The sequence below is a fragment of the Trichechus manatus genome, unplaced genomic scaffold, assembly GCF_000243295.1.
Source record: "Trichechus manatus latirostris isolate Lorelei unplaced genomic scaffold, TriManLat1.0 scaffold00048, whole genome shotgun sequence".
Classification (NCBI taxonomy): Eukaryota; Metazoa; Chordata; class Mammalia; order Sirenia; family Trichechidae; genus Trichechus; species Trichechus manatus.
Genome location: NW_004443984.1, coordinates 16,114,765 through 16,142,047, shown reverse-complemented (window position 1 = coordinate 16,142,047; position 27,283 = coordinate 16,114,765). Strand labels below are relative to the sequence as shown.

At 40.9% G+C, this 27,283-nt stretch overlaps 1 protein-coding gene across 4 annotated transcripts in view; it reads left to right on the top strand.

The window, feature by feature from the left end:
- The window catches only part of PRDM2 (PR/SET domain 2), a 48,098-nt gene extending 22,152 nt beyond the window's left edge, over positions 1–25,946 (top strand). Inside the window, exons 1-4 of one of the 4 annotated variants that reach the window (XM_004377230.3) lie at positions 645–6,897; positions 11,211–11,321; positions 16,629–21,024; positions 24,352–25,946. In XM_004377230.3, coding sequence (XP_004377287.1) covers positions 11,303–11,321; positions 16,629–21,024; positions 24,352–24,364 — 4,428 coding nt within the window. In that variant the 5' untranslated portion in view covers positions 645–6,897; positions 11,211–11,302 and the 3' untranslated portion in view covers positions 24,365–25,946. Of the gene's footprint in view, positions 1–644; positions 6,898–9,609; positions 11,322–16,628; positions 21,025–24,335 lie in introns of those variants that run through there. The other 3 variants (XM_023732170.1, XM_023732169.1, XM_023732168.1) reach the window with 3 other exon arrangements.
- Positions 25,947–27,283: the final 1,337 nt, after the last annotated feature.

The window sequence follows — 27,283 nt, the reverse complement described above, 5'->3', positions numbered from 1 at the left end:
CCTGAACAGGATTGGAGCGCTGGTGGCACAGTGGTTAAGAACTATGGCTGCTAACCAAAGGATCTGCCGTTCGATTCCACCAGTCGCTCTTGGAAACCCTATTGGGGCAGTTCTGCTCTGTCCTATAGGGTCGCTATGAATTGGAATTGACTCGACAGCAATGGGTTAATCAAATCATGGCCCAAGCGCTATGCAATGTAGTTTCGTGCTGTTTCACTTTTGTGGGCTTCTTTCGTTAAAGGACCAAAACTTGTCTTGAGGACGTACTTTATTCAGAGTGCCACACCCACACGGTGGAGGGGAGGAGACCCCAGTCTAGTGTCTCACCTTAGTTGTGGTCACCTGTTTGCTGGGAAGATGTGTGACCCTGGGGACATGCCGGACCCTTTTAGTCCTTTGTGAGTCCTTCCTCCTGGGCTCCATTTGTTCCCTGTGGGTGTTAGTTTACCTCTGTATTGGCAAAAGATAGAAAAAGCCCTGACTCACAGTGTGGGAGGATCCTTGGAGACAAGCATTGAGTAAGATTTGGTGATGCTAAAAGGCTACAGGCTCAGGGCTGGGGCCATTTAGGAAAGGCTGGGGCCTGGGCCTGCTCCCTGAATGAGCACTGCTTGTGGCTCGGGGAGTTTATTTCCTGAGCTTCCTCCATGGACCTGACTGGATGACTCTTAACATCATGTGCGGTCCCTCCCTCCTCCCTTCTCCCCTTCTGCGTTCCTCCTTCCTCTTCTCTTCTCTTTCCTCCTTTAGTCCTCATTGCCTCCATTCCCTTTTATTTTTGATAAAATATGCATTCTCTGGAACACCCCTTCACTCAAAATTTGCTTCTTGTTGACGTGAGTAGGGCCTTTCTGCAAAGGGGCTTGCTTTTCACAAAGTTTAACAGACATATAGCTTCAGTTTTAAATTTCTTCAGGGCAGACATCTTTGTAGTAATGTATTTGTATTCCCTATAGCTCCAAACAAAGTGCCTTGTTGAAAATAGGAACCCAAGAAAAATTATCCAAGTGCATCTCTCTACCATTATTCCAGAAACTTTACAAAGTATGTAGAGAAAAAAAAAATGAATCTAGCAAGAATAATGAGCTTGAGCTAGGTTCGAATACTAGTCTGATATAAGCCAGCATATCTGAAAATGAGATGTGTTGTTAAATAGCCTACTCGAATTTTGTTTTTAGTTGGAGATCTGTTAGAAAAACCTGGAATTGAATTTAAATCTTATTTGTGATTTAAGAAATAAATAATTCAGGAGGAGAGCACATTTTAGTTCCTTCTCTGCTCCTGGAATTTGAAAGACAGACTTGGCAGTTTTGAGTTGGTTGGAGTGGAAGGATTTATGCTAGCCCCTGTGGGTGCCTCTAGACCAAGTTCTTACCATTTGGAGTGATGTGTCATCCCAGGCTCTGATGGAGGCACATCTGTAGGCAGGAGGGGCTGGAAGACAGTTGAGGTCTTCACAGAGGTGAGATCAGATCATCTAGCAACTGTGATGAGGAGAAGAGTCTTAAATATTATACTGGAATAAAAATGCGTCACGTCATAGGAGGTCCAATGATAAGATAGTTTAGTATTTTTGTAAATTCTCTTTTATAAGCTAATTTTTTTTTTTTTTTTTTTTACCTTTTCCCAAATGTGGTATATTCAAATGCCCTTGCCTAATTTCTGCATTTTTAGGAGAAGGAAAATAAAAGCTAGTTAACAATACTGTCATAAGTGTCACAATTGACTGCCAAAACATTGACCCCCAGCTTAGTAGCTAAGAAACTTCTCTATACCCAGTAGGCAGTCCACATGATTGTTTAAATTAGATATTTGATTTAAATTTTGATGGATTTAACAACCAAGTGCAATGAAACAAAAAAGCGATAAAAAGATGTATGGCTGTTTGAAAAGAAGAGACAGATTAATGTTTTTTTTTTAAGTAATGCGATGCATATGTAAATTTGAAGAATAGACACCAAAAGGTTAAGGGTGGTTATTTCAATGCCTAAGAAGTTTTGACTATTTAATATTCTCTGTTCTGAATGTTTTTAAAAGTCTTAGATCTTTGTAACTGTATTTGTATGATGTTTCTGGCATAGTGGTTTTTTCTGGGGCAGTTATACTAGGGTACACAGGTAGATGGAGAGCAGAGAAGCACTTCAGTACTTTTTGCTGTGCAGGCGGAGTAGAAAGTTGAGGCTTTTTCCAAATTGAACTGTTATAAAATTGCATATGTTGGCCCTGTTAATGCACCGGTTAAGCACTCAGCTACTCAGAGGTTTGATTGGTGGTTCAAACCCACCCAGCAGCTCCTCGGGAGAAAGACCTGACAATTTGTTCCCCTAAAAACTACAGCCTAGAAAACCCTATAGGGCAGCTCTTTTCTGTCACATGGGGTCACTGTGAGTTGGAATGGACTGGACAGCACCTAACAACAGCAGTGAATCTCAACCAATTTGAAACATTTTAAGTTGTCTCATTAATTTTGCTTTTGTAGGTATTTCTTTAAAAAAAAAATCATTTGTTGTGTAATGTAGCCAAAAGTAAAATGTAGCCTAGAAAAATCAGAAAATACAGATAGGAAAAACTATCAGCCCCTACCCATAATCTCATCACTGAGAGCCACCTGCCAGTATTTTAGTGTCTGTCCTCTCAGTTTTGGTGTCTGTCCTCTCAGTTTTGGTGTCTGTCCTCTCAGTTTTCTGGAAAGTTTACTTCTGTGGATACATGGTAGCCTGATTTTTATCAGTGATATGACTTGACCATCATTCCTATGGACAGTTCTGTAAGCAAATGTAAAAAATGCATTTTAAGTGTTATAATTGTATCATGTCTCTGATTTATGTCTAGATTTTACTCCCTGAAAATCTTTTTAAATTAAATTTTATAGTTAATTTATGTGAGGGTATAGTATTGTAAGATATATCAGGGCCTTTGAAAGCCCTTTCCTTTTAGCTGAGAATAACTAATTCTCGAGAGTGTGGCTGTCCCTTCTGTTGTAGGGGTTGCCAGGCACTTGTAACCTGCCACCTCTGCCTCCGTACAGCTTCCTGGCCTGGTTTATTTGGCCACAGGGGTTGAGACCTGAACTGGGATTGAGTTCTTTACTTTGTAGCGGCCTCGTCACTTTTTACACGTAAGGTCTTCAGAGTCTAGATAATAACATTTTCTCCCCTGTAAAGTAAAGGCTACTGAAAGACCCTTAGAAGAACCCTAGAAATTAAAGAAAACTATGAAATAGAACAGGCTAGCAGCTTAAGTTTCTGGGGTATTTAGTTAGTCTCTAAAATGGTTTTGTTCACGTCACAAGACTTTTTGAGGTTCCAAAGAGAGTGTAAGGAAACTTACTGCTTTCTTGGTTTGAATTTGCTGTAGTTGAGTTGCCCTTTCTGGTACTTGAAATTATCCAGTCAAAGCCGCTAAAAGCCTTGTTAGACAAAGTCAGAGTGTAGTCTCCTTCAGATGTGCCCTTTACTCTTCTCCCATCAACCTGACATTTGGAAAAGTCTGGTAGCCTGAAGCCTCCACTGTGGCGAAGGTCATGTAACCCCCCCCCCGCACCATGGAAACAAGTATTTCAGGAATTTATACTCTGAGCTGCAGAACTGAAAAAGCCAGAACTTTTCCATTGTTTCTGTTGGAGGCAGAGCCTAGAGCCCTGCTTTAATACCATGAGCAACTTAAAATCAGAGAGTTTGTTTTAATAATTTACCTCCAGGATTATAGACAGCCCTTGATGAGTTTAACTGCAGAAAAAGATTTGAAATTATGCCTACAGTGAATAGGAGCTTAACAGAATTTTTTAGTATTAGATAAATTTAGAAATTATTTTAAGTAAAAAAGAAACTTATAGAAATATATATCATATTACTTTCATAAAAACAACGGTTACAGCATCTTACTGCTTCAAACTTCTCTCCTTCAAACACCAGACCCACAGGGTTGCTTATTTTCCACTGATCTTACCTTGGCCAGTTGCATAAACCTTCTGATCATCTGATGAACACATCCCCTGTGTGTAATACGTTGATCATATATGCTTATGGCATAAAGTCCCTGAGTCTTATGGCCCCAGCCTTACTGCTTCTCCTGTTGGTGACTTGTGATAACCTTCAGTGCGCCCAAGGCATTATCTTTTTTTTTTTAAGCATGTATTAAGGACATTGAAATGGACTCTCAATTCTTTGTGGAAAACGTAGCTTTATATATCCGTTTCCAGTTTCTCTCCTTCTCGCTACTCATCACAGTGCAGAATGTCACACCACTACCAAATATCAAACACAGCTGAGATCTAATTCTCAACACCCTTGCCATTTCACCTAGGACTGTTAATTGATAGCATCATTTTGGCCATTTTTTAAAAGCTCATAACTTTGCTATTATCCATTGATTCCCTCTCTTACTGACATGGTCTTTTTTTTTTAATCCTATGAAAGATCATTTAAGATGAACCTTATGCTTTTTCTTCAGTTAAGCCTTTTTGTCTTACTTTTGGACCCCTAGCTTAGCTCTAAACCACATGTCCTGAGTGCTAACATTAGGTGCCAGCACTGGCCTCCTGTCAGGAAAGACACCCTTGCCTTTAAAAAAATTTAAAAAGATGTATAATGAATTTATATGCTTTGAATGAATTTCTCAAACTTGCCTGAAGTGCAGGTGCCGTTGTCATCAGTTTTCTTGTTTAAGAGAGAAATTAGAACCCAGAAAGTGCACTAACAAGGCTGTTAGAACACAATGGAAAGAGTAGTGAATTGGATGGGAATAAAAGGCCCAGTTTTGCTAATAACTTGCTGTGAGATTTTAGGCAATTCATTCAGTGAGATAAAGCTTCAAGAGTTGTATTCACAAAGCTTGGGAAGCAGACTAGACGATCTTTAAGGTTCTTTCTGATACGAAGTCTTGTGGTTCTGTTCTCTCTTACCTTTTAATTTAACCAGTGAATCTCACTATTCCATGTCTGTTCTATTCTTTAAAGAGTCTGTACCTTCAGCTTTGCTGAATTCTTTGCTGTTGTTAGCTGCCATCGAGTTGGCCCTCGACTCATGGTGACTTCTGAATCATGGCGATCCCGTGCACAACGGAATGAAATGCTGCCTGGTCCTGCACCATCCCCATGATTGAGCTGAATGCTTCAGTTGAAGCCTTTCTTCAACTTCATATGGAAACATGGTTCCAACCTTCAGAGTTTCTATGGGAGACACTCACTTAGGGGCCAGGATGAAGAGGAAGATTCAGAAAGAATGGTCGGGAAAGTTGGAGGTTCTAGATGGTAGTGTCACAATGCTGGGGAAAGGGAACTTTAAGAATGAAAGATCCATCAAATGCTAAGGAGAAACTTGAGGCAAATAAAGCCTGGAGAACTTGGATTCTGTAATTCTGAGATAAGGAGTGGTATCTGTGGAAAATGGAGCTCTGCTAGAATGGCGAGGATGGATTAAGGGCTGAGTGAGTGGTGAGGAACTGGAGGCAGCAGGCACAACCTACCCTTAGGGGAGTGGCTGTTAATCCTTGTTCAGGGTCGCCAAGGCCCTTGATAACCTTTCAAGGTATGATGGTAGAAGTCTCACAGGTGAAATGTCAACTGGTTTGGCACCAACTGTATATCTGGTATGAGTAAGATGGTGAGCTTTCCAAACAAAGACTGCGTATGCGTGGTTTCTGTGCATGATATTTAATTCTGACTTTATTCTTCAGAGTTGGCCATCTCCCCAGTGAGGAGGCAGCACATGTAGAGTTACATATATATAATTCTAAATTTAATTCATTTAAATCACCAAATGGATGAGCCTTCACTGTTGTGATGAATTTTTAATGTAACTTGAGCAAGCCTTCTAGAATTTTGCATTCTGTCTGCTGCCTGAACATTTTTAAATGATGCATTATTCTCTAGAATTTGTTAGTGTTTGTCCATTTTATTGGAATAGTAGAACAGAGTCCATACCTACATTAAATTATTCATGTGATGCTTTAGGCAGTTTTGGTTCTGTAACTTGCCAGGCACCAGAGGTATAGTGCTACAGATTGTCTTAAGAAGTAGTCATTATGGCTGTTGGATTTCTCTATATGGCAGCTCTTTTACTAGAAAATCCAATTTTATTGATGTTATTTGGTGGTGAATCATATCTGCTCATTCTGTGCTGTTGACTGATAGGACTCATTTCTGGCTTAAGAGAAACTCGAAGGGGGAAAATCTGCATTCCAATTTGATTATTGTTTCTTTACTATAAATGCAGTTGAAGTCTTTATACCACTCTTCTTTCATTTGAAACCAAGTGTAGTAATGGATATAAAATGCTTTGTAAAAATAAATAAATAAATAAGGTATTTGTATTAAAACCATTATTGGTCCTAAGAAAGAAATGTAGTAAAAAGAGCATTGAGCATAGCGTTATCATCCCTGGGTTTTCCTTCTGGCTCTGGAGCTAATTCAGTTGTGTGGTCCTGGGCAGATTGCTTCACATCTCTGGTTGTGTGGTGTCTCGTCTGTAAAATGAGAGGCGTGGATTGGAACTCTAGGACCTTCTAGAGAAGCCTCATGAATACAAGCAGAGTGGGACCTGAGTGGTAAGGGCATCAGTTTTACAACCTGGGCATGGCACAGGCCAGAAAATAAGTATAGTAAATTGATCTTAATATCCACAACTACGTACAAAGTTTAAGGTTAATTTTTTTCGTAAGAAGCTTGATGAAGTAGATAACTGCTGTTTTCCTTCTGTTTCATTCAGCTTTCTTCATCTTTATGTGTACCTTTCTTTTCCTTACATACATATAATTTTGTCCTGTCCTTCATTGTATTCTTTGTCATTGTTTCCATTTCACTTTCCTTGTGTTTCATTCCTGTATCTTTCTTATTTAGACCAAGTGGAGCACCCAGCCGGCAGTAGCCGCCATGTAGGACCCTTCAGGAACCTGATGGTAAGTGCACATGTGTACTTATCAGGCTCCCAATGGGTTCTCTGCCCTCCCAGTTCTTGAGGCATCTCTTGCCTCAGAAACTGACAAGTCCTCTCTCCCCCTTTAGAAGTCGTTACAGGCTTGCTTTTGGTTTTTCTTTTAATTTGATTATATACAGAACAGAAACCAAGTATCAGGGAAGAAAAATTGCTGATTTAAGGAAATACAGTAGGTTAAACCACTTGCTGCAGTATTTGGCTTTGTGAGAGATGCCAAGCATATATAGGTGTAGGACTCACAGGTTCTAATCTCTGTTCTGTCAGACTGGCTGAGCTTGGACAAGTGTCTCTGTGACGCTGGCCTTCAGTGTCTCCTGCAAAATGAGCAGTTAAGACAGGTGATTTCGACAGCTCCTTTCATCGCCAGTGTAAGGGCCTCATGGGCAGTAACTTGAGTATTAGATGCTTCTAGATAAGATTGAGGAAATTGTTTCATGTGCCAGATAATCTCAATTCCTTGAATGAATGATGGTTAGATTCATGATAAACTCAGTTCCATTGTAAGCTAAGTCTGTCAGGGTTCATCAAAGTTACTTTGGAGGTAAATTTAATGGTTCCATCCCCCACTTATTAGAATTGGCTTTATCAGTATTATTTGAGTACTTTTTGTAATTTTTAATTAATAAAAATGTAGACCGCAGAGTCCAGTGTGTTTTTAGTGACCTACAAATATATTGGTGTAGTTTAGTGGTTCTCAACCCAGAGAGATTTTGCCCCCACGGAGGACACTTGGCAATGTCTGGAGACTTTTGGTTGTCAAAAATGGGTGGGGGGGGCGGGAAGTTTGCTACTGGCATCTGGTGGGTAGAGGCCAGGGATGCTGCTAAGCTTTTTACAGTGCGCAGGACAGCCCCCTACACCAGAGAATTACCTGGTCCCTGGGAGCTGTGACTGGATTCTCGTTAGTCCTCTGATGAGAATACAAAAGATGTACCTGCCACAGGTGGCTTCTCTGCTCACACTGGAGCAGGTATCCATGGTCATGGCTTTCAAAGAGGGTACCTAGGGAAAATAAACTCACTGATTAGGTTTGGGGAGTCCTATAGTGGACGTTTGACATTCTGTATCAGCTGGTTATTCTAATACTCTTTTAGGCAGGGAATAAAGCTTAAAATAATACTTTTACCTTTTAGATAATGTGATTCCATTTTAAGTGCATCTTAATGATATTATTAAAGCTGTGCTTTACTTTATTGAAATAGAACTCTAGAAATCTCCCCCATTTATTCAATATGCTATTTACATGATACAGGCCGGTTTACTTTTTTTTTTTTTTTTTTGGTACAACCTGCAACCTGAGCTCATATAGTGCTTGAGAGGTTGCCAAAAAAAAAACTTCTTACCCATTTGAAATTGCATTTGCAAGAGATTATATTACAACAAATTGACATTTTTTTCTATTAAATTTTACCATGTAACTTGTCTTTTTTTTTAACGTATGTAAGATTTATGCATAAGAGGTGAGGTTTAGGCTGTATCTCTTCATTGTTATTTATTTTAAAAGATTATACTTCTACAAAGTATAAAGTAAGTGCTCAGTAAGGAAAGGTCACGTTGCTTGGCTTGTTTGGGGTACCTAAGTGGTGCTACTGATGTCTTATAAACATTTTGTGGTTTTAGCTCGGGAAGAAGATTATCTGAATAGAACTTGAATTAAGTGTCTGAGTGCTGTGCTAGGAGCCCTTTACATGGGAATAAAAGAATCCATGGATTGCCTCAAACATCAGCTGCAGCACTAGAGCAGTTATGTAGACAGGTGATCATTTATATTTGCATTGTGTGTGTGTGGGTGATAAGGCATTTTGTTAGGTATCAGCAGTCTGATATGGACTGAGCATCACACACACAGGGAAGGGTGAATGTTATTCTGGGGATAAGAAAACTCGTTGAAAGAAGTAGAATCCAAATTCCCTTAAGCTCAATGGCGTTCCTCAAGACCGTTTGTCATCATCAGATTAGACTAAGTGCTGTTAAGTTGACAAAGGAAGAAAGAATTACAAGAGACGATTGTTGTCATTAGGTACTGTCCAGTCAACTCTGACTCATAGCAACTCCCTGTACAACAGAACAAAACACTGCCCAGTCCTGCGCCATCTTCACAATCATTGTTATGTTTGAATCTATTGTTGCAGCCACTGTGTCAGTCCATCTCGTTGAGGGTCTTCTTCCTCTCTTTTGCTGACCCTCTGCTCTACCAAGCGTGATGTCCTTCTCCAGGTTACTTCCATGATGTACTCCTCCAAAGTACGTGAGACGAAGTCTCGCCATCCCTGCTTCTAAGGAGCATTCTGGCTGTGCTTCTTCCAAGACGGATTTGTTTGTTCTTCTGGTAGCCCATGATATATTCAGTATTCTTTGCCTCAGTATTCTTTGCCAACACCATAATTGAAAGGTGTCAGTTCTTTTTCCGTCTTCCTTATTCGTTGTGCAGCTTTCGTATGCGTATTAGGTGACTGAAAATACCATGGCTTGGGTCAGGTGCACCTTAGTCCTCAAAGTGACATCTTTGTTTTTTAACACTGGAAAGAGGTCTTTTGCAGCAGATTTGCCCGAAGCAGTACGTAGTTTGATTTCTTGACTGCTGCTTCCATGGACATTGATTGTGGATCCAAGTAAAATGAAATCCTTGACAACTTCAGTCTTGTTTCCATGTATCATGATGTTACTTATTGGTCCAGTTGTGAGGATTTTTGTTTTCTTTATGTTGAGGTGTAATCCGTTCTGAAAGCTGTAGTCTTTGCCCTACTTCAGTTAAGTGCTTCAAGCGCTCTTCACTTTCCATTGTGAAAAGGTGTTTTTATGTTTGGGCCCCTTGCAGAGGGTATTGGTTTATAAGTCTTCCACCTGGAGGCAGGAATCTGCCATGTCCATACAGACCTTCGATTTCTGTTCCCATCAGTGAAATGTACCCTGAGTTGTGAGTTCCATCTTAACTGCCTTTGAAATGAACTGATAAATATGCTGTCGTGAATTTGAGTGAACCCTTATGTAGTTAGTTACAAAAAAATCTTCTGTTTTCTTACAGCCTGAAGAATTAGTGTTTTAAAATATTTTTGAATTTGTTTGCTTTTTAAAACTAACAAACTAAATGATTAAGTATTTTGTACTTTTCTTTTTCTTGTTAAATCTCTTACAGGCTTATCAAAATCTGGAGATGTTTTTAGGATTATTACTTGCTTTGAATTGGAATTGATGTTTCCACTTTTAATCATTATTTTTTCAATAGTATTTTGTGTCTATGACCTCATTTTCATCTCTTGCCTATATTTTAGTTAATTGTATGCCTCTGTAGTGTTTCTGTTAAGGAGAATATAATTTTCCATGTGGTCCAGAAGCTATGACTGGTTTCTTGTTTGCTATTTTACTACTTCAGAGGTAAAGGTGGCAAGAAGCTTGTTCTGGAAGGGTAGGGGGCAGTTGCGGGAACTCTGAGAGGTCAGGTTGGGGACAGCATTGCAGAAAGAGAAGGAAGCTTTAGCCGAAGATAAATAGGAACTTGTTATGAGTCTGAAAACTGAAAAACACAGGCTACCAGAAAAAAGGAAGTTTAGAATTCAGTAGTAGTGAATTTAGTAGTTCAATCCCAAAGAGACTGAGCCTTTGAACCTTCACTGTTTGTTCTACTATAGAGAATTGTTTCTTTATTGAGTATCAGATGATTTTAGTTCATTGTTCCAGCTTATCAGAAATATGTTGCATTTTAATCTTATCTGCTAAAGTATGATATCACTTGGAATACAGTTAGTATTTCATGAATTCCATCCTCCGAATTGTTAATGAAATATTGAATTGTACTGGACCTAGAGTGAAATCCCACAGGTCTGTTGGAGTGCCATGTAGGCTGACCATGAATTATTCATGATTACTCAGCATTTGATAGTGGAGCCATCGTGCATGTGTGTCTCTTGCAATACAGTGGAATCTCTGCTTCTGTTGTTTTGCTTTGACAGTTATGGATAATCATATCTTAACTAAAAGGACTGAACATGTTTCTTACAAATAACCAGACTTCTGCCACATCCTTATTATTTGTGTAGAACTGAATTCAGTGTTATTATGCCCGATTTTTCATTGACATCAATATTGTTAACTCTTCTAAACCATGTTATCTGTAGCTGAAGTTTGATAGCTGTAGGTTTGAAGTGATAGTTGCATAGAAATATTTGGTTTGCTGTGATTGGATTAATAATTATCTCCTTCGAGAATTCAGGATAATAGTGAATGACAGAATGGATGAATGAATGAATGAATGAATGAATAAATATTGTGTTTCAGGGAAGAAAAAATCCCAGGAAAATAAAAGCAAAGGAAACAAAACAGAAGACATAAAGCTGAAGACCAGTGAGCCAGATTCCACCCCTGCAAATATGAGAGATTCTGCAGAAGGTAAGCTGGGCCTGTTGGACTTGGAGGGTTTGGGTATGTGTTGCCAGATAAAATTACTTTGTATCTCTTTGTATGGCCCTTTTTAGAATCATCCAAGAACTATAAAGGGTTTAACAATAAAATAATCACCTAAATTTAATATGGTAAACTGAGCCTTTCCCATCTTATCTCCCCTTCAAAAAATTATATTTAAGACTTCTCTTGTTAAAAATGAAATTACTCTCTTGTTAAAATAAAGTGAAACCTACCGTATGATTACATTTATAAATACTGCCTACTCCTCACTTATCAACTGTATCGTTATCTGACATACCGCATTTACGACGTTAGTAAAAAATCTACTGTCCGACGTATGTCTGGCAGTAACAAACGCCAAGGTGCGAGGTGAGAATAATGCTAGCTGTGATGGTTAAGGTTATTTGTCATCTTGGTTGGGCCATGATTCTCAGTGGTTTGGCAGTTATGTAATGATGTAATTCGGCAGTTACATAATGCTGTAGTCATAACGCCTATTTTCACATTAATAGCCGTGTCTTTGGAACCTAACCATGTTGATAAGTGAGGAGTGGGTGTAATATAAAGTTCAGAATAAACCTATAGCGATGGAAGTCAGACTGGCATGACACAAGGCAGATTTTTGGGGTGCTGGTAATGTTCCATCATTGGTCTGGGATGGGCACATAAAAATTTAATCTCACTATGTATACTTATCATTTATACGCTTTAATGTGTGTATGCTTTGTTGTTGTGTGCCATTGAGGCAACTCCGACTCATAGTGACCCTGTATGATGAGTAGAACTGCCCTGTAGGGTTTCCTAGGCTGTAATCTTTATGGGAACAGATTGCCAGATCTTTTTCCCCTCGGAAGCTCTGGGTGGGTTCAAACTGCCAACCTTCTGGTTATCAGCTGAGCACTTAACCATTGCACCACCAGGGCTCCTTATGTCTGCTTTACACTTAGGTTAAAAATTTACTTAAAATATCAAAACATTTTTTATTTTATTTGTCAGGATGAAAAATGTTTCTACGTTTTGTTGGAATTTAAATTCTTACTCCATCTCTTTGTGTTTCTCCCCACAATTTTTTTTCTTTATAATCGTTTCTAAGGATTAATATTCTAGGCCTTCCATGATGTAAGAATTCACAGTGAGGCATGAATTGAAATTTAATCAGAAATACAGACTATGTTCAATGCAGTTGAGCCCCATATTGAGACTATTGATACGATTAGAAGCAAGGGAAGTGTGTCTTAATTTGTTATGTGGTAAGTTTAGGCAGACTGAAGCTTGCTCAGGAGTTGTTCATAGTGACCTACCTAGGCAAATTTCAAATTATAGCCTTGTAACTCTTTCATGAAACGTTTGTAGAGGGAAAAAAGCCACAAAATACTTTTTATAGTCGTTTGATTAGCGCGCTGTTTGTGGTGATGACATGCACAAAGGATTGTCATTTTCTGTCCCACTTTATGAAGCAAGAATAAACCAAAAAAACCCAAACTCATTGTCGTCGAGTTTATTCTGACTCATAGCGACCCCATAGGACAGAGTAGAACTGCCCCATAGTGTTTCCAAGGCTATAAATCTTTACGGAAACAGACTGCCCCACCTTACTCTGCACAGCAGCTTGTGGGTCCGAACCGCTGACCTTTCGGTTAGCAGCCAAGTGTTTATTTCCCAGAGCCTTATAAAACTAAATCTGCCTGCTTACAACAGAAGGTTTGCTAAGACATTTGTTTGAACAACAACAAAAATTACTAAAGAACCTTTCTACCTTTGGTGGCAGAATTAAAAAAAAAAAAAAATTACAATGGCCCCCCCCATCATACGAAACAATTATTTTTTTCTTGATATAACATTAGATCCCATTAAAATAGGTATTTGCAATTCTTTTTGCAGTACAGCTGGTCAAGGTGATGGTTCTGTATAGCGCAGTTGTAGACCTGTCCTGTGTGTTCCATATTGACCTCAGCAAATGGTCTATATAATGAGCAAGTGGTTCAGCTTCTTCATGTTTCCCAAAGCTGCTTTATGTTTAAGCCTCAACAGACCTCATCAAGTGTGTAGACACACTTTGAGGTGGGCCTTATTAGTTAAAATAGAGCTGTGCACATTTTTGTTCTTATTACTTTGGACAGTTTAAAATCTGGGATTGTTTACCAATCATACGGAAAGGATCCGCCCCCTCCCTGATCCCAGTAAGCCACACATTTTGGCTAAAAATGAACTCCATGAAGAAATTTCTGAGCCTTGGAGATGTTATTTTCATTTCCTGTTATCTCATCTTTCCTTGGGCAACCTCCGGGTCTTTGTTGAAAATTTATTTGAAAGGGAGCTAGCTCTATACGTTACCACCATCGAAGAACTAATTTCCTAGTTTGGAAAACTCATGGAATTTATGAAATTTGTCTGGGGGGAGAGAAGGCTGGTTTCTGTTTAGAAGCAGAAACCTCATTGCTAGTGAGTATAATAGCAGATGGGAAAAAATAGGACTGATATTCCTAGGAACCAGCAAGAGGGCTGGTGCTCATCATTGTATTTACATTAGTACCTTGTATTTGCAGAGCTAGAACATTTGACCTTTTGACCCCTCCATCTCCCCTGTATCTAGGCAAGTTCACCAAGACTATTAACAAACTTCTCTTATTTCTCAACAATCTGGCCACTTTTTTCTGCCTCTGCTGCTGCTTTCCATTTCCACATCTTAGTACAGGCAGCCTTCGTTTCCTCTGTTCTAGTACCGCTTTGTCAGTATTGGTCTTCTGTCTCCAGTAATGTCCTTCTCCCAATCACTTAATCCACATGTAGTCAAATAGCACTGTCTTGCTTTAAAATACTTTTAATGGACCCCATTGTTCCCATATAAGTCCAAACTAATACCCTACGCGTTTTGATACCTCCCTGCTTCCTCTTCTTTTCTACGCACTCTTTTTTATCCTTTGGGTTAAGCCTGCTCAGTGCTTTGCTAAGAATCCTTCCCTGATGAACCATGCTCCTCCTGTGTGCATCTGCAGCAGCACATACTTCTGCTAGCATAGCAGTGATCTTTATTACAACATTGTTGCCTGTTTACTTGTGTGTAGTTCCTACTAAGCTGAAACTCTGCAAAGACAGGGATCTTGGCAGTCTTTTTCAACGGCACTGGCATATAGTGGTGCTCAGTAAATACTTGTCAGGTGAACGGGGAAATAGCCAATTCACGTAGCCTGGAGAAGTCATAGTAGCCCTGTCTCCTCTAGAGGGCCCTTCTTAATGAACTCTTCATATGTCTACAGCAAAAGAGGCCTATTCAACAAAGTTATCAATTAATACTGTAGAGAAAGCAGCACGGTGGGCCATCTCCATCAGCGTTCAGTGTACTATACTAGCTCCTATCTTTAAGAGTCCCTGCTGAACCCATTTGTCCTTCCAGCTATTACCCCATTTCTCCCCCTTCCTTTATAGCAAAATGTGAAGTAGTTGCTCATAGTTTTCCTGCCTCTCCCTCCTCTTTCCATTCTCTTATGAATCCAGTTAGCCTTTGTCCACACGGCTCCACTAAAACTGTTGTCGGCAATAACCGGACCTTTTCATTGTTAAATCAGATGTTCAGTTCTTAGTCCTCATCTCACTTAACCCATCGGTGGTTCTTAACATAGCTGATTGCTTCCTCCTGGAAACCCTTTCTTTACTTAGCCCACGGACCACCCCCTCTTAGTTCGCTGATACCTCACTGGCGATTCCGCCAACTTGGAGTCATCCAGGCCACAGTCCTCCTGTCTCTCTTCGGTCTGCATTCCACTCTCAGGGTGGCATAGTTTGGTCCCAAGCTTTAAACACTGTCTGTACACTGAGGACCAGACTTTGTCATTTTTAGGCTCAGCGTCTTTGTTGAACTCAAGATTCATGTGACATTGTTTAACGTCTTCACTTGGAAGTCTAATTGTGTACCTCAAACTTCAGCGTGCCTCGTGTAAACTTTTGATTCCCTCCCAACACACACGTGCACACATGCACACACCGCATTCTTTTGTGGTTTAGTAAATAGAGTTACTGCAGTTGGTATGGAATCCTCCCTGATGCTTCTCTTCTCTCATCACAGCCAGTCAGTAAGCACATCTTGTCGGCTTGACTTTTAAAATATATTCAGAGTCTGACCATTTCCCACCACCTCCATCCCTGCCACCTTAGTCTCAGCTGCCACACCTTTCTATAGGATGTAGTCGGCTCTGTGTTGACCTGCTTCCATCCTTGCCTACCTGGAGTTGTCTACCTTCCTCATAGTAGATAGGATGATTCTCTTGAATATAAGTCAGATCATACATAGTTCTATTAAAACTTACCAGCAGTCCCCTGTTTCACTTAGAATTAAGGCCAACAACCTACAAGATCCTTTGTGAGCTGGCTCCTGGCCACTTCCCTGGTCTCATCTGCTCTCCGCTTCCTCCCACACTTGAGCCTTTCTCTCTCTGCTATTTCTTGGACACATCTAGCACATTGTTAATTGAGAGCTTTTGCACTTGCTGTTTCCTCTGTCCAGAGGGCTTCTCTACCCCAGATACTTGCTTGGCTCATTTCTTTTAGGTCTTTGCTCACCTGTGCCCTTATAGTGAGGCATTCCCTGACCACCTGCCTATCATCTTCTTCAGATTATGCTAGACTGGCTTCCTCCTGAGCATAGAGACCCAGAAGTGACTTTGGATTTCTATTTTTTTGTTTCCTTTGCTGAGTACTCTTTAAGAATTTCATGGGGCTTAGAAGAGATGATCTCTGAGATTTCTTTTACTTGAAACAATTCTGATCACATGATTCTGGAAAATATTCTACATAATGGTTTTAATCAGGAAGGAGGGGGAGGATCATTCCATTCAGGACAGACTACTAAGAATCTAAGCTGATAATATGTTTATCAATTTCCTTGTTTCATTTTGGAATCATGAGGAATGGGAATTCACAGCTAGTCTCCTGAAATTTAATATCAACTACTCCAGTATAGTTTGAAGCGCTACAGTTTCTAAGAGGTGTTTATATGTGAGTAGCTAAACACAGAAAAGTGCCTAAGCTCCAGGTAGGCATTGTTGTCTCTGTGGTTCATGTGTCTCCTCACTGCCCAGAATGTTGCCTGGTGCATAGGAGGTGCTCTAGACATGTTTGTTTTATGAATGAATGATGAAAATGGATTAATTACAACTTTATAAGTAAGAAAGTAGAAGTTATTTATTGTCAATCATAATCTCCCTTACACATTTTAAATGCTAATAGAAGTAATTTGAATAATTAGTCACCAGATGGCTAGTTTTTGCCCTCACTTCCATGCTTCTGTTTTCCTAGGCCCTAAAGAAGAGGAAGAGAAGCCTTCAGCTTCAGCAGCTGAACAGACAGATGTTCTTCAGGAGGTGGTTAGTCAGGATGTACTTCCAGAATTAGCAGTCCCTTCCGCTGTCTGTGAGCCACAAACAGAACCAGACGAGAAAGTAGAAGCAACGAATTGTGAGGTGAATGATTTGGAAGATGAAGAGGAGGAGGAAGATGATGATGAAGATGATGAGTTGGAAGAAGAGGGGGAGGAAGAAGCTGACATGCCAAATGAAAGTTCTGTGAAAGAGCCAGAAATACGGTGTGATGAGAAGTTAGAAGATTTATTAGAAGAACCAAAACATATTTCAAGAGAAAGTCTTGAAGATTCTCCAGAGGTAACACCTGTTATCAGAATTCCTAAAACTAAAGGAGAACCCAATGGTGATGTATTTGAAACATTTATGTTTCCATGTCAGCATTGTGAGCGAAAGTTTACAACCAAACAGGGGCTTGAACGTCACATGCATATCCATATATCTACAGTCAATCATGCGTTCAAATGCAAGTACTGTGGGAAAGCGTTTGGCACACAAATTAACAGGAGGAGGCATGAGCGTCGCCATGAAACAGGGTTAAAGCGAAAGCCCAGCCTAACACTACAGCCGTCAGAAGACCTCACTGATGGTAAAGTATCTGGAGATAATGTTACTCCTCAAGATGAATCAAATCCTCCCAATCTTGGGCAGAACTCTCTGATCTTGAATTCAGAGAAAGCTTCCCAAGAAGCAGTAAATTCTACTGTTGTAGAAGAGAATGGGGAAGTTAAAGAACTTCATCCATGCAAATACTGTAAAAAAGTTTTTGGAACTCATACTAATATGAGACGGCATCAGCGTAGAGTTCATGAGCGTCATCTGATTCCCAAAGGTGTGCGGCGAAAAGGAGGCCTCCTGGAAGAGCCCCAACCTCCAGCAGAGCAGGCCCAGCCCACCCAGAATGTCTACGTACCAAGCACAGAGCCTGAGGAGGAAGGGGAAGCAGATGACGTGTACATCATGGATATTTCTAGCAATATCTCTGAAAACCTAAATTACTATATCGATGGTAAAATTCAGACTAACAGCAGCACTAGTAATTGTGATGTGATTGAGATGGAATCTAATTCGGCTGACTTGTATGGCATAAACTGTCTGCTTACTCCAGTGACAGTGGAAATTACCCAGAACATACAGACTACTCCGGTCCCTGTGACGGACGATCTCCCTAAAGAGCCTTCCAGCAGCACGAACAGGGAGTCTAAGAAACGAAGAACTACCAGTCCACCTCTCTTACCCAAAATTAAAGCTGAAACGGATTCAGACCCTGTAGCACCCTCGTGCTCCGTAAGTCTGCCTCTTAGCATATCAGCTACAGAAGCAGTGTCTTTTCATAAAGAAAAAAGTGTTTATTTGTCATCAAAGCTCAAACAACTTCTTCAAACCCAGGAAAAACTAACTTCTCCTGCAGGGATTTCAGCAACTGAGATGCCTAAACTGGGTCCTCCTCCTGTGTCCGCTCCTGCGTCAATGTTACCTGTGAGTTCAAGTAGGTTTAAGCGGCGGACCAGCTCTCCTCCCAGTTCTCCACAACACAGTCCTGCCCTTCGAGACTTTGGGAAGCAAAGCGATGGTAAAGCAGTGTGGACTGAGCCTGTCCTGAGTTCTAAAAAACCCAAAATGGAAAGTCATAGCAACTCCCCAGCCTGGAGTTTGTCTGGGAGGGATGAGAGAGAAACTGTGAGCCCTCCGTGCTTCGATGAGTATAAAATATCTAAAGAATGGGCAGCCAGTTCTACTTTTAGTAATGTATGCAACCAACAGCCACTGGATTTATCCAGTGGTGTAAAACAGAAGGCTGAGGGTGTAGGCAAGACTCCCGTCCAGTGGGAATCTGTATTAGATCTCAGCGTCCATAAAAAGCCCTGCAGTGACTCTGAAGGCAAAGAATTCAAAGAGAACCATTTGGTGCCGCCAGCCTGTAGTGCTGTGAAGAAAAAGAAACCAACCACCTGCATGCTACAGAAAGTTCTTCTCAATGAATACAATGGCATCGATTTACCTGTAGAAAATGCTGCAGATGTGACCAGGAGCCCAAGTCCTTGTAAATCACTAGAGCCTCAACCAGATCCTGACCTTGGTCCCCACTCTAGTTTATCTGCCCCTACTGTTGAGTCCCCACCTGATGTTTCTCCTTCATCACCTGCACTGCAGACATCTTCCCTCTCTTCTGGTCAGCTGCCTCCTCTTTTGATCCCAACAAATCCCTCTTCCCCTCCACGCTGTCCTCCAGTCTTAACTGTTGCCACACCACCCCCTCCACTCCTTCCTACGATTCCGTTACCTCTCCCAGCCCCCTCATCTGATGCATCTCCTCATCCTTGCCCCTCTCCCCTCTCGAATGCTGCCGCACAGTCTCCACTTCCAGTTCTTTCACCTACAGTGTCTCCCTCTCCATCTCCCATCCATTCTGTTGAACCGCTCACGTCTGCTGCATCACCTGGGCCTCCAACACTTTCTTCCTCTTCTTCCTCATCATCTTCCTCATCTTCCTTCTCCTCCTCTTCTTCCTCCTCTTCCCCTTCACCACCTCCTCTCTCAGCGGTATCATCCGTTGTTTCCTCTGGTGATAATCTGGAAGTTTCGCTCCCCATGATATCTTTCAAACAGGAAGAGTTAGAGAATGAAGATCTGAAACCCAGGGAAGAGCCCCAGTCTTCAGTTGAACAGGATGTTGTTCAGGAAACATTCAACAAAAATTTTGTTTGCAATGTCTGTGAATCACCTTTTCTTTCTATTAAAGACTTAACCAAACATTTATCTATTCATGCTGAAGAATGGCCCTTCAAATGTGAATTCTGTGTGCAGCTGTTTAAGGATAAAACTGATTTGTCAGAACATCGCTTTATGCTTCATGGAGTTGGGAATATCTTTGTGTGTTCAGTTTGTAAAAAAGAATTTGCTTTTTTGTGCAATTTGCAGCAGCACCAGCGAGATCTCCATCCAGATAAGGTGTGCACACACCATGAGTTTGAGACTGGGACCCTCAGGCCCCAGAACTTCACAGACCCGAGCAAGGCCCATGCTGAGCACATGCAGAGTTTACCAGAAGATCCTTCAGAAACATCTAAAGAAGAAGAGGAGTTAAATGATTCCTCCGAAGAGCTTTACACGACCATAAAAATAATGGCTTCTGGAGTAAAAACAAAAGATCCAGATGTTCGATTGGGTCTCAACCAGCATTACCCAAGCTTTAAACCGCCTCCATTTCAGTACCATCACCGGAACCCGATGGGAATTGGTGTGACAGCCACAAATTTCACCACGCACAATATTCCACAGACTTTTACTACTGCCATTCGCTGCACAAAATGTGGAAAAGGTGTTGATAACATGCCTGAGCTACACAAACACATCCTGGCATGTGCATCTGCTAGTGACAAGAAGCGGTACACCCCTAAGAAGAATCCAGTCCCTTTGAAACAGACGGTGCAACCCAAAAATGGTGTGGTGGTTTTAGATAACTCTGGGAAAAATGCCTTCAGACGCATGGGGCAGCCAAAAAGACTGAATTTCAGTGTCGAGCTAAGCAAAATGTCATCTAATAAGCTCAAATTGAATGCATTGAAGAGAAAAAATCAGCTTGTGCAGAAAGCAATCCTTCAGAAAAACAAGGCTGCCAAGCAGAAAGCCGACTTAAAAAATGCTTCTGAGTCATCCTCTCACATCTGCCCTTACTGCAATAGAGAGTTCACTTACATTGGAAGCCTGAATAAGCATGCTGCTTTCAGCTGTCCCCAAAAACCTCTTTCTCCTTCCAAAAAAAAAGTTTCTCATTCATCCAAGAAAGGCGGACACTCGTCACCTGCCAGCAGTGACAAGAACAGTAACGGCAACCACCGCCGAAGGACGGCGGACGCGGAGATTAAGATGCAGAGCACGCCGGCTCCTCTGGGAAAGACCCGAGCTCGCAGCTCTGGCCCTGCGCCGGTCCCGTTGCCCTCCTCGTCCTTCAGGTCCAAGCAGAATGTCAAGTTTGGGACTTCGGTGAAGTCCAAGAAGCCAAACTCCTCTTTAAGGAACTCCAGCCCGATAAGAATGGCCAAAATAACGCACGTCGAGGGGAAAAAACCCAAAGCTATGGCCAAGAATCACCCTGCTCAGCTTGCGAGCAAAGCGTCCCGGAACCTGCATGTGCGAGTCCAGAAAAGTAAAGCTGTTCTACAAAGCAAAGCCACCTTGGCAAGTAAGAGAAGAACAGACCGGTTCAATATGAAATCTAGAGAACGGAGTGGGGGGCCAATCACCCGAAGCTTACAGCTGGCCGCTGCCACTGACGTGGGTGAAAACAGGAGAGAGGACAGCAGTGCCAAGCAGGAGCTGAAGGACTTCAGGTAAGCGGTGTCCTCCAGGGCCGGAACGTTGAAGACTTAAGAGCTTGGGGGTAAGGATAGGCAAGAAAATGGTGTGCTTGCCCACAGATATTTTTAATTTTTTCCTGTAAGGTTTTGCTACAAGCATGTAAAGGAAGTAGCTGTTGCGTACACTGTAGGCGTTAAGAAGGTTCACTGCTTTGACTGCTGTAGAGAAATAAATAGTTTTTATTTCAGCTTAGAACTCAAAAGTGGTACCATTTGAATGGGGCCAGTTGTGAATTGAATTTGAAACCATGGAAAAGCCCACCAGAGTACCCTATATGAAAAGATGAAGTTCTCTCAAATGTCCTTCCTCTCTTGGATAGTATCTCAGTGTAACTTACATTATTTACTGACGGTAGGTAATTTCTTATTGATGCATCACTGAGTTAGTAAACCACATTGCAACCTTCTTTAATATTTCTGTGACTTCAGCAAAGTTGTAGCAACCATGAGAATGCTTTCTTTCACTGCCAGTGTTTTAATTTTAAAAATTGGCCTCATTGGTTAAAACAAAGCACCATATTCCTTTTCAAATGCCTTATAGTTCCCCCCACTCCCCCGCCTGCCTCCAGCCATAGGTTAATAGACGGGCCAGTTCCCAAATGGGAAGAAGAGCAGGAGAGAGTGTGGAGAACCTTCCAGTGAGGCAGGAACCTTGTGGTTCTGTTCGGGCACATCTGGTGACCCAGGGCAAGTCAGCTTCATTGGTCAGTGCCTTGGTTTCCCCAATTAATCTTAGGTTTGAGGTGATTTTACTGCTTTACTCAATGTTCTTATATTAAGAACTGCTCTTAGAGATCAAAAGATAAAGCAGTAGTTAAATTTGCGACACTGACTTCTCACACTTTCTACATCAGTGTACTTAACTGGAGTCGATGTACATTCTTGGAATTCCTGCTGTTTCCTGAATAATGCCTGCAGATTGATTTCATGTGAAATTATTCATTGTCAGATAGAATTTCTGCAAAATACTTTAAAATCTTATATTTTCAAAGTTCGCTGCCTGACTCTCAGCTTCCATGACCATCACTTTCTATTCTAATGTCTGAAAAGTCTTTGGTGTTCTAAGCAACTCAGAATTAGGCTTAACTGTGGAGTGAGAGCTGTTCTGGAGAGGGCATGAGTACACAAAGGCCCTGCTGTCACTGTATCATCAACCAGGTCGAGTTTTTGGTGCTGGTGTTCCTTATGTCACAGCAGAGAAAGATTTGGAGGAGACCCTTTAGCCAAGGCTGATTTGAATGATCTACTGTAGGAATAAAAGGATCAGATTAAAAAAAACAAAAAAAAAGCTACTTCATAAATGTACTAAATACTCAGTTATTATAGCTCTTCGTCAACATTTAGCCTCTGCAGGTCAGCCCTGGTGAAATGAGCACGTTTCTCAGATGTCCCAGCTGGCTTCCTTTAGCACTTTAACTGAATACTTGTTTGTACTTGGTCTGTGTTCTGGAGGTTCCACAACAATAGGACATTATTGAGTTGAGTCCTTTTCAGATGCTTATGAACCAGAATATGCGATCATTTTCCTGGAATGTATTAAACAGCATCTCTCAAATGGTTGATGCTATAGAATGCACTGGATATATATCCCTTTTGGTCTCTGATACTATCTAAAAGGAATCTCTTAAAAGCTGAGTAACGATAAATTTGTGAAGTTCATTTAATTAGCCTCTTACCAATCCAGTGCTGTTTAAAGAACCCTTTACTTAAGACTGCAAAGGACCAAAGAGCGTAATCAAACCGTGTCTTTCTTCTTTGCTTCTGTTAATTTTAATTATTGTGCTTTGTTTGATAATTAACAGAGGGTTACATTGCTTGAGTGAAATTTGGCCTAAAAGAAAACAGGGAAGAATCAGATAAGCAAACACTGGTATGGTTCTAATTGGTAGCTGATGGCTCAGGCATCCATGGCGTCTGTTCCTCCTTCCTGTGAGCCACGGGACTTGTCCTGTAGACACATTGCAGATGAGTGGATGGCAAAGGGAGGGGCTGCTTACCAAATGACCATAAAGCTCTCAAGTGTTTTGGGGTTCAGAAAACAAATGGCCAGCAGCAGGAAATCATATTTTGAGTATCTGGACATAGGAATAGGCATTTCTCTCAGAGAGTTTGTTTTCGTCATCTTGGTACCTCGTAGTGAATTTAGTACAAAACCGGATTCCTTAACTCAGGCCCGGGGACTGTGGTGGCTGTCATCAGTGTCTAGCCCAGGGCCATTACAGAGTGGGTCTCGTCCTCTGTACATATTTGTTATAATATGTTGAAAAGGAGTTGTTTTAAGTACAGTCTGTATCCTTTTCAGTATATTTCTACTTCAAAATTTTATTTAGGGATGATTGTATTCATGACGCAAGACCTCTCTTATACATTTAGAAACACTTGCTTTCAAAACTCTTAAGTTTCTAGTGATTTGGCTTTACTTACCCTGTTGCATACTCAAGGACTTACTCGAGCTGGCAGAGCATCCTTTCCTGTGCATTTCTTTATAACAAACTGTGATTAAGAGCTGGTCCCCGTTGCTCAGACTTTTTGCATTTGAATGCCAGTTTAGGATTCCGCTGTTTCTCAAGTGTATGCTTGCAGTCAGCCACGTGAATGCAGCCGTAGTGTTCTGTTTTAACACCGAGGGCTCAGCGGAATTTGCCAGTTCGTCGTTTCCTAGAGCACAAGCCATTGTGCCAGTCAGGATGTAAAAAAGACACGTGCTCCAAATCCTCTTTTTAGGACAGCACAGCAAAGGAAATCAGGCATCTCACCCATCTTTCAGATTCTCTTAATAACAGTGAATCCTTGTTGATGCACCCACGGTACACCCTGGAAGTTAGCATCAGAGCTTGCCTGTGGCTTATGATGCTGCTGTATTTGGATCTGTTGCTGAGGGTTTATTTCCATGGACTCCCCTGGAAGACAGAGTGAAGGAAAGAGGCACATTCTCTACTCAACTCTTACTTGTTTTTGGTCTTTGTAAATCCCAAAGTGTTCAGAAATTCCTTAATGCTCCTTTTGCATCAATTTAAAAAAAAAAAGCAAACCTGAGTCCCCTTTGCAGCCAGTCAAGAAAACGTAAAGACGGACACAAAATGCTGATTTCCCATGTATCCATCTCTGCTACATCATTCCAAAATAGACCTCTTCCCAGCACGTCTGTTTTGAGTAGGATACAGAGATACTTTCAGAATCATTTATGTCACTGTCTTAATAACATTTGTCTTATGGTCTACTCACCTTTTTATTTAACATGGTCAATTCATATAAGGTTATATTATGTTGTCATTTATCTTCAGTTTTCTTATTTTCTAGGAACTTCCTGTAGAAAAGCCCCCAAAACAAAACAAAACAAACCTTAATTGACAAAATAACGATATTGCATGCTCAACTTAGGATAAGCACTACGGCAAAGGATACGAAATCTACCAAGCTTGCAAGACCAGCTGAAGCTGACTCACAAATCCTAACACACAACTGATTGCCAGCAGGCTTCTTGTTATCTTGGTTAGAGTCAGGCATCTGCTTCTTCGGTGGTGCCCAGCACCCGTGCGGGGCTCCCGGGTGATTGAGATCCAAAGAGGAGAGTGCCGTAAGATGGGCTAGATGAACTGGCTTGTCGTCACTGGACTGGGAACTGAGCTCTGAGTGTAGCCCTTGCTTTTGGCACATAGCAGAGAATGATTTGAACTCAACCTTGCAAAGCAAGCTCCCTGTTTTATCAGTAGTTTGTTGTAGATTTCAGGGATGACAAATTCTGATGCACTCATTTTAAAATATTTTGGTCACACACCAGCTCTTGATGCCTTTCTTCTAAATGAACTGTAGACAGAGAGAGGCGTTTAGCTTATCTCTTGCCCTGTTTTTTTTTTTTTTTTAAAATATCACAAGCAGATTGCCAGCATAATGGAGAGGAAACCAGATTGGATATGGACTTTTTTTTATGTCTCTCCTAGTGTCATGTTTGTATATCCAAATGGAGATTATCCTCTCAGTTTATTATCTGGCACTAATTTATAACTATTATATTATCAGATACTATGTAGCAATATATCAATGCACAGGATGACTCCCAGGCCTGTATAGATGTATGTCTACGCATAAATGCAAATGAATTTATGTTCCAGGTTTTACACTTCAGTCTCTAATAGAGGTTAAAAACAACAAATTGGCCTCTTCCTCAGTATATAAATATCATTTCTCCATGCATTTATAGGCCCCTCCCCCCAAAAATTAATGACCGAGTTGGTGGAAAATGGCTAGGTTTTATTCATATCGTTTTTTGTTCTCAACTTTAAAAAGTAATCTACCTCTTAAAATTTGTAGTGTAATACTTGTTTGGTGAATTTGTGCCACTTTAACCCTTTCACTATCATTCCCATTTTGTTACATTTCTGTTACGGGGACTTTATGTTGAAATATTGTATAAAGCATTTGTAGCAGTTTAAAAATAAAATATTTAAAATTATTTAAATTGTTTTGGACGCTTCAATTGTATTATATGTGATTTACATTTTACATGAAATTCTTTTTGTTTTGTTTGAGTTGTTAATCTGGAGAGTGTTGTTCCTGTATTGATGTTTGCTGTTAGTTATTTTATTGTTTCTTGTTGGAGAGTGATATAAAAGACTATTCTAATGAAAACATTAAAATTTACAATTTGACATACAAAAGGGGTTGTCCATTGATTTAACCATTGCAGCCTTCAGAGAAAGAGAGAGATATTAAGTATAGATAGACAAGAGCAGTGTTTGCTGTTTTTCCCCTTCTAGCATGAAATAAACCATTTGAGTTTGTCAGATGTATAAAAAAGATTTTTTATGCTGTTGCTAGCAAGCACTTAATAAATAGGAGGGGAATTCCAATGATACATTTTATATAATTGTAACCAATAAAAAAAACTTTCTAAACACTTGGTGAAAGGACTGCGTTTTGTACGTAATGTGATGTGTAATGCATTTCGGGGCACTAAAGGGGAAGCAGTGAAGGTGCGCGTAGGAGGGCTGTTCAGAGCCTGCGCTTTGACTAAGTGCGGTACAGTCGTCAGCCCCAGCGGCATCTCCTCACTTGTTTTCTGTTTGGCATCCACTGAATATTTGTTGATTCAAATTGCTATATACTGTCTAGGGGTAGACATGCAGTGGGGCAGTGGTACCGTGTGGATTTATTTTAGTCAGAGTGAAATAAAGAATTTCATCTGTGGGGTCTCAGCTTCCTCTGTGCTTGCTGACAGTTTTACTCTAGTTTGCGGATTGATTTTTGTTTTTATGGATCCCTGGACAAACAAACAAGTTGTCACATTTACATTAAGTTTGACTACATGCAATTGCTGCTTTCTAGATTAAAAATGGTTGACTCTAAGCTGTATATAGTCCACCATCATATTTATAGCACTTGTTCCAGTGCATTATTGACATGAGTATGTTTCATTCCTTTTTAGGGAAAGGTGGTGAAGGTGTAATCTACCCTCCCTCGGCCCAGTGTTCACCTTTCTGGCTTAGATCCTGTGTTGGAAAAACCCAGGGAGGAGGAGGGTGTTGTGCGGGAAGAGGGGGAGAGGTTGGTGGTGTTTCAAATGACCTTCAATATGCACAGTTGTGAGTGCTCTCCTAAAAGGAGCCCTGGACAGGCAGCAGTGCCCAGGTGAGGAGTTGAGGTATGTGAGGTGGAAAGAAGGCTCATCTGGGAAGGAGAACTGGGTTTCCATCTTAACCCATCTGGTTGCCATTCATTCATCCCTCCATCCATCCAGGCATCCAACAAGGCATACAACAACAAGGGCTGTCCATGCCCCGTGCACTGGTGATTTAACCGTGGGCAAATTATTTTGCCTCCTGATTTTAGATACAAGTCTGCACAAAGAGGGCCACTGACAGAACATCCTCACTAGATTGACAGCAGAGCAGGGGCCATCTTGTTCTCCACACTGCCCCCAAATGCTTAGAGTAGGGCCTGGAGCAGGGTAGGCACTCAGGTATTTATTGAAGGAAGGAATCTCTGAGAAGTCGTTTAACTCCGTCTCACCAGGAAGGAGCTGTCCCATCTGCGTTGGCTCTGCTCATTATAGAGTTAAACACCTAATGCTTATTAATAATTGAAGCCTTATGTCCCAGTTAGGGTTTGAAGCATCTCACGATGTTTCTGATTATAAATCCCTCTCTAGCTTGGCTATTTTAGGCTGATTTGTTAAAAATACTTTTAGAAGGATGTTTTACAGAATCAGATATTGAGCATCTGCAATATGCTG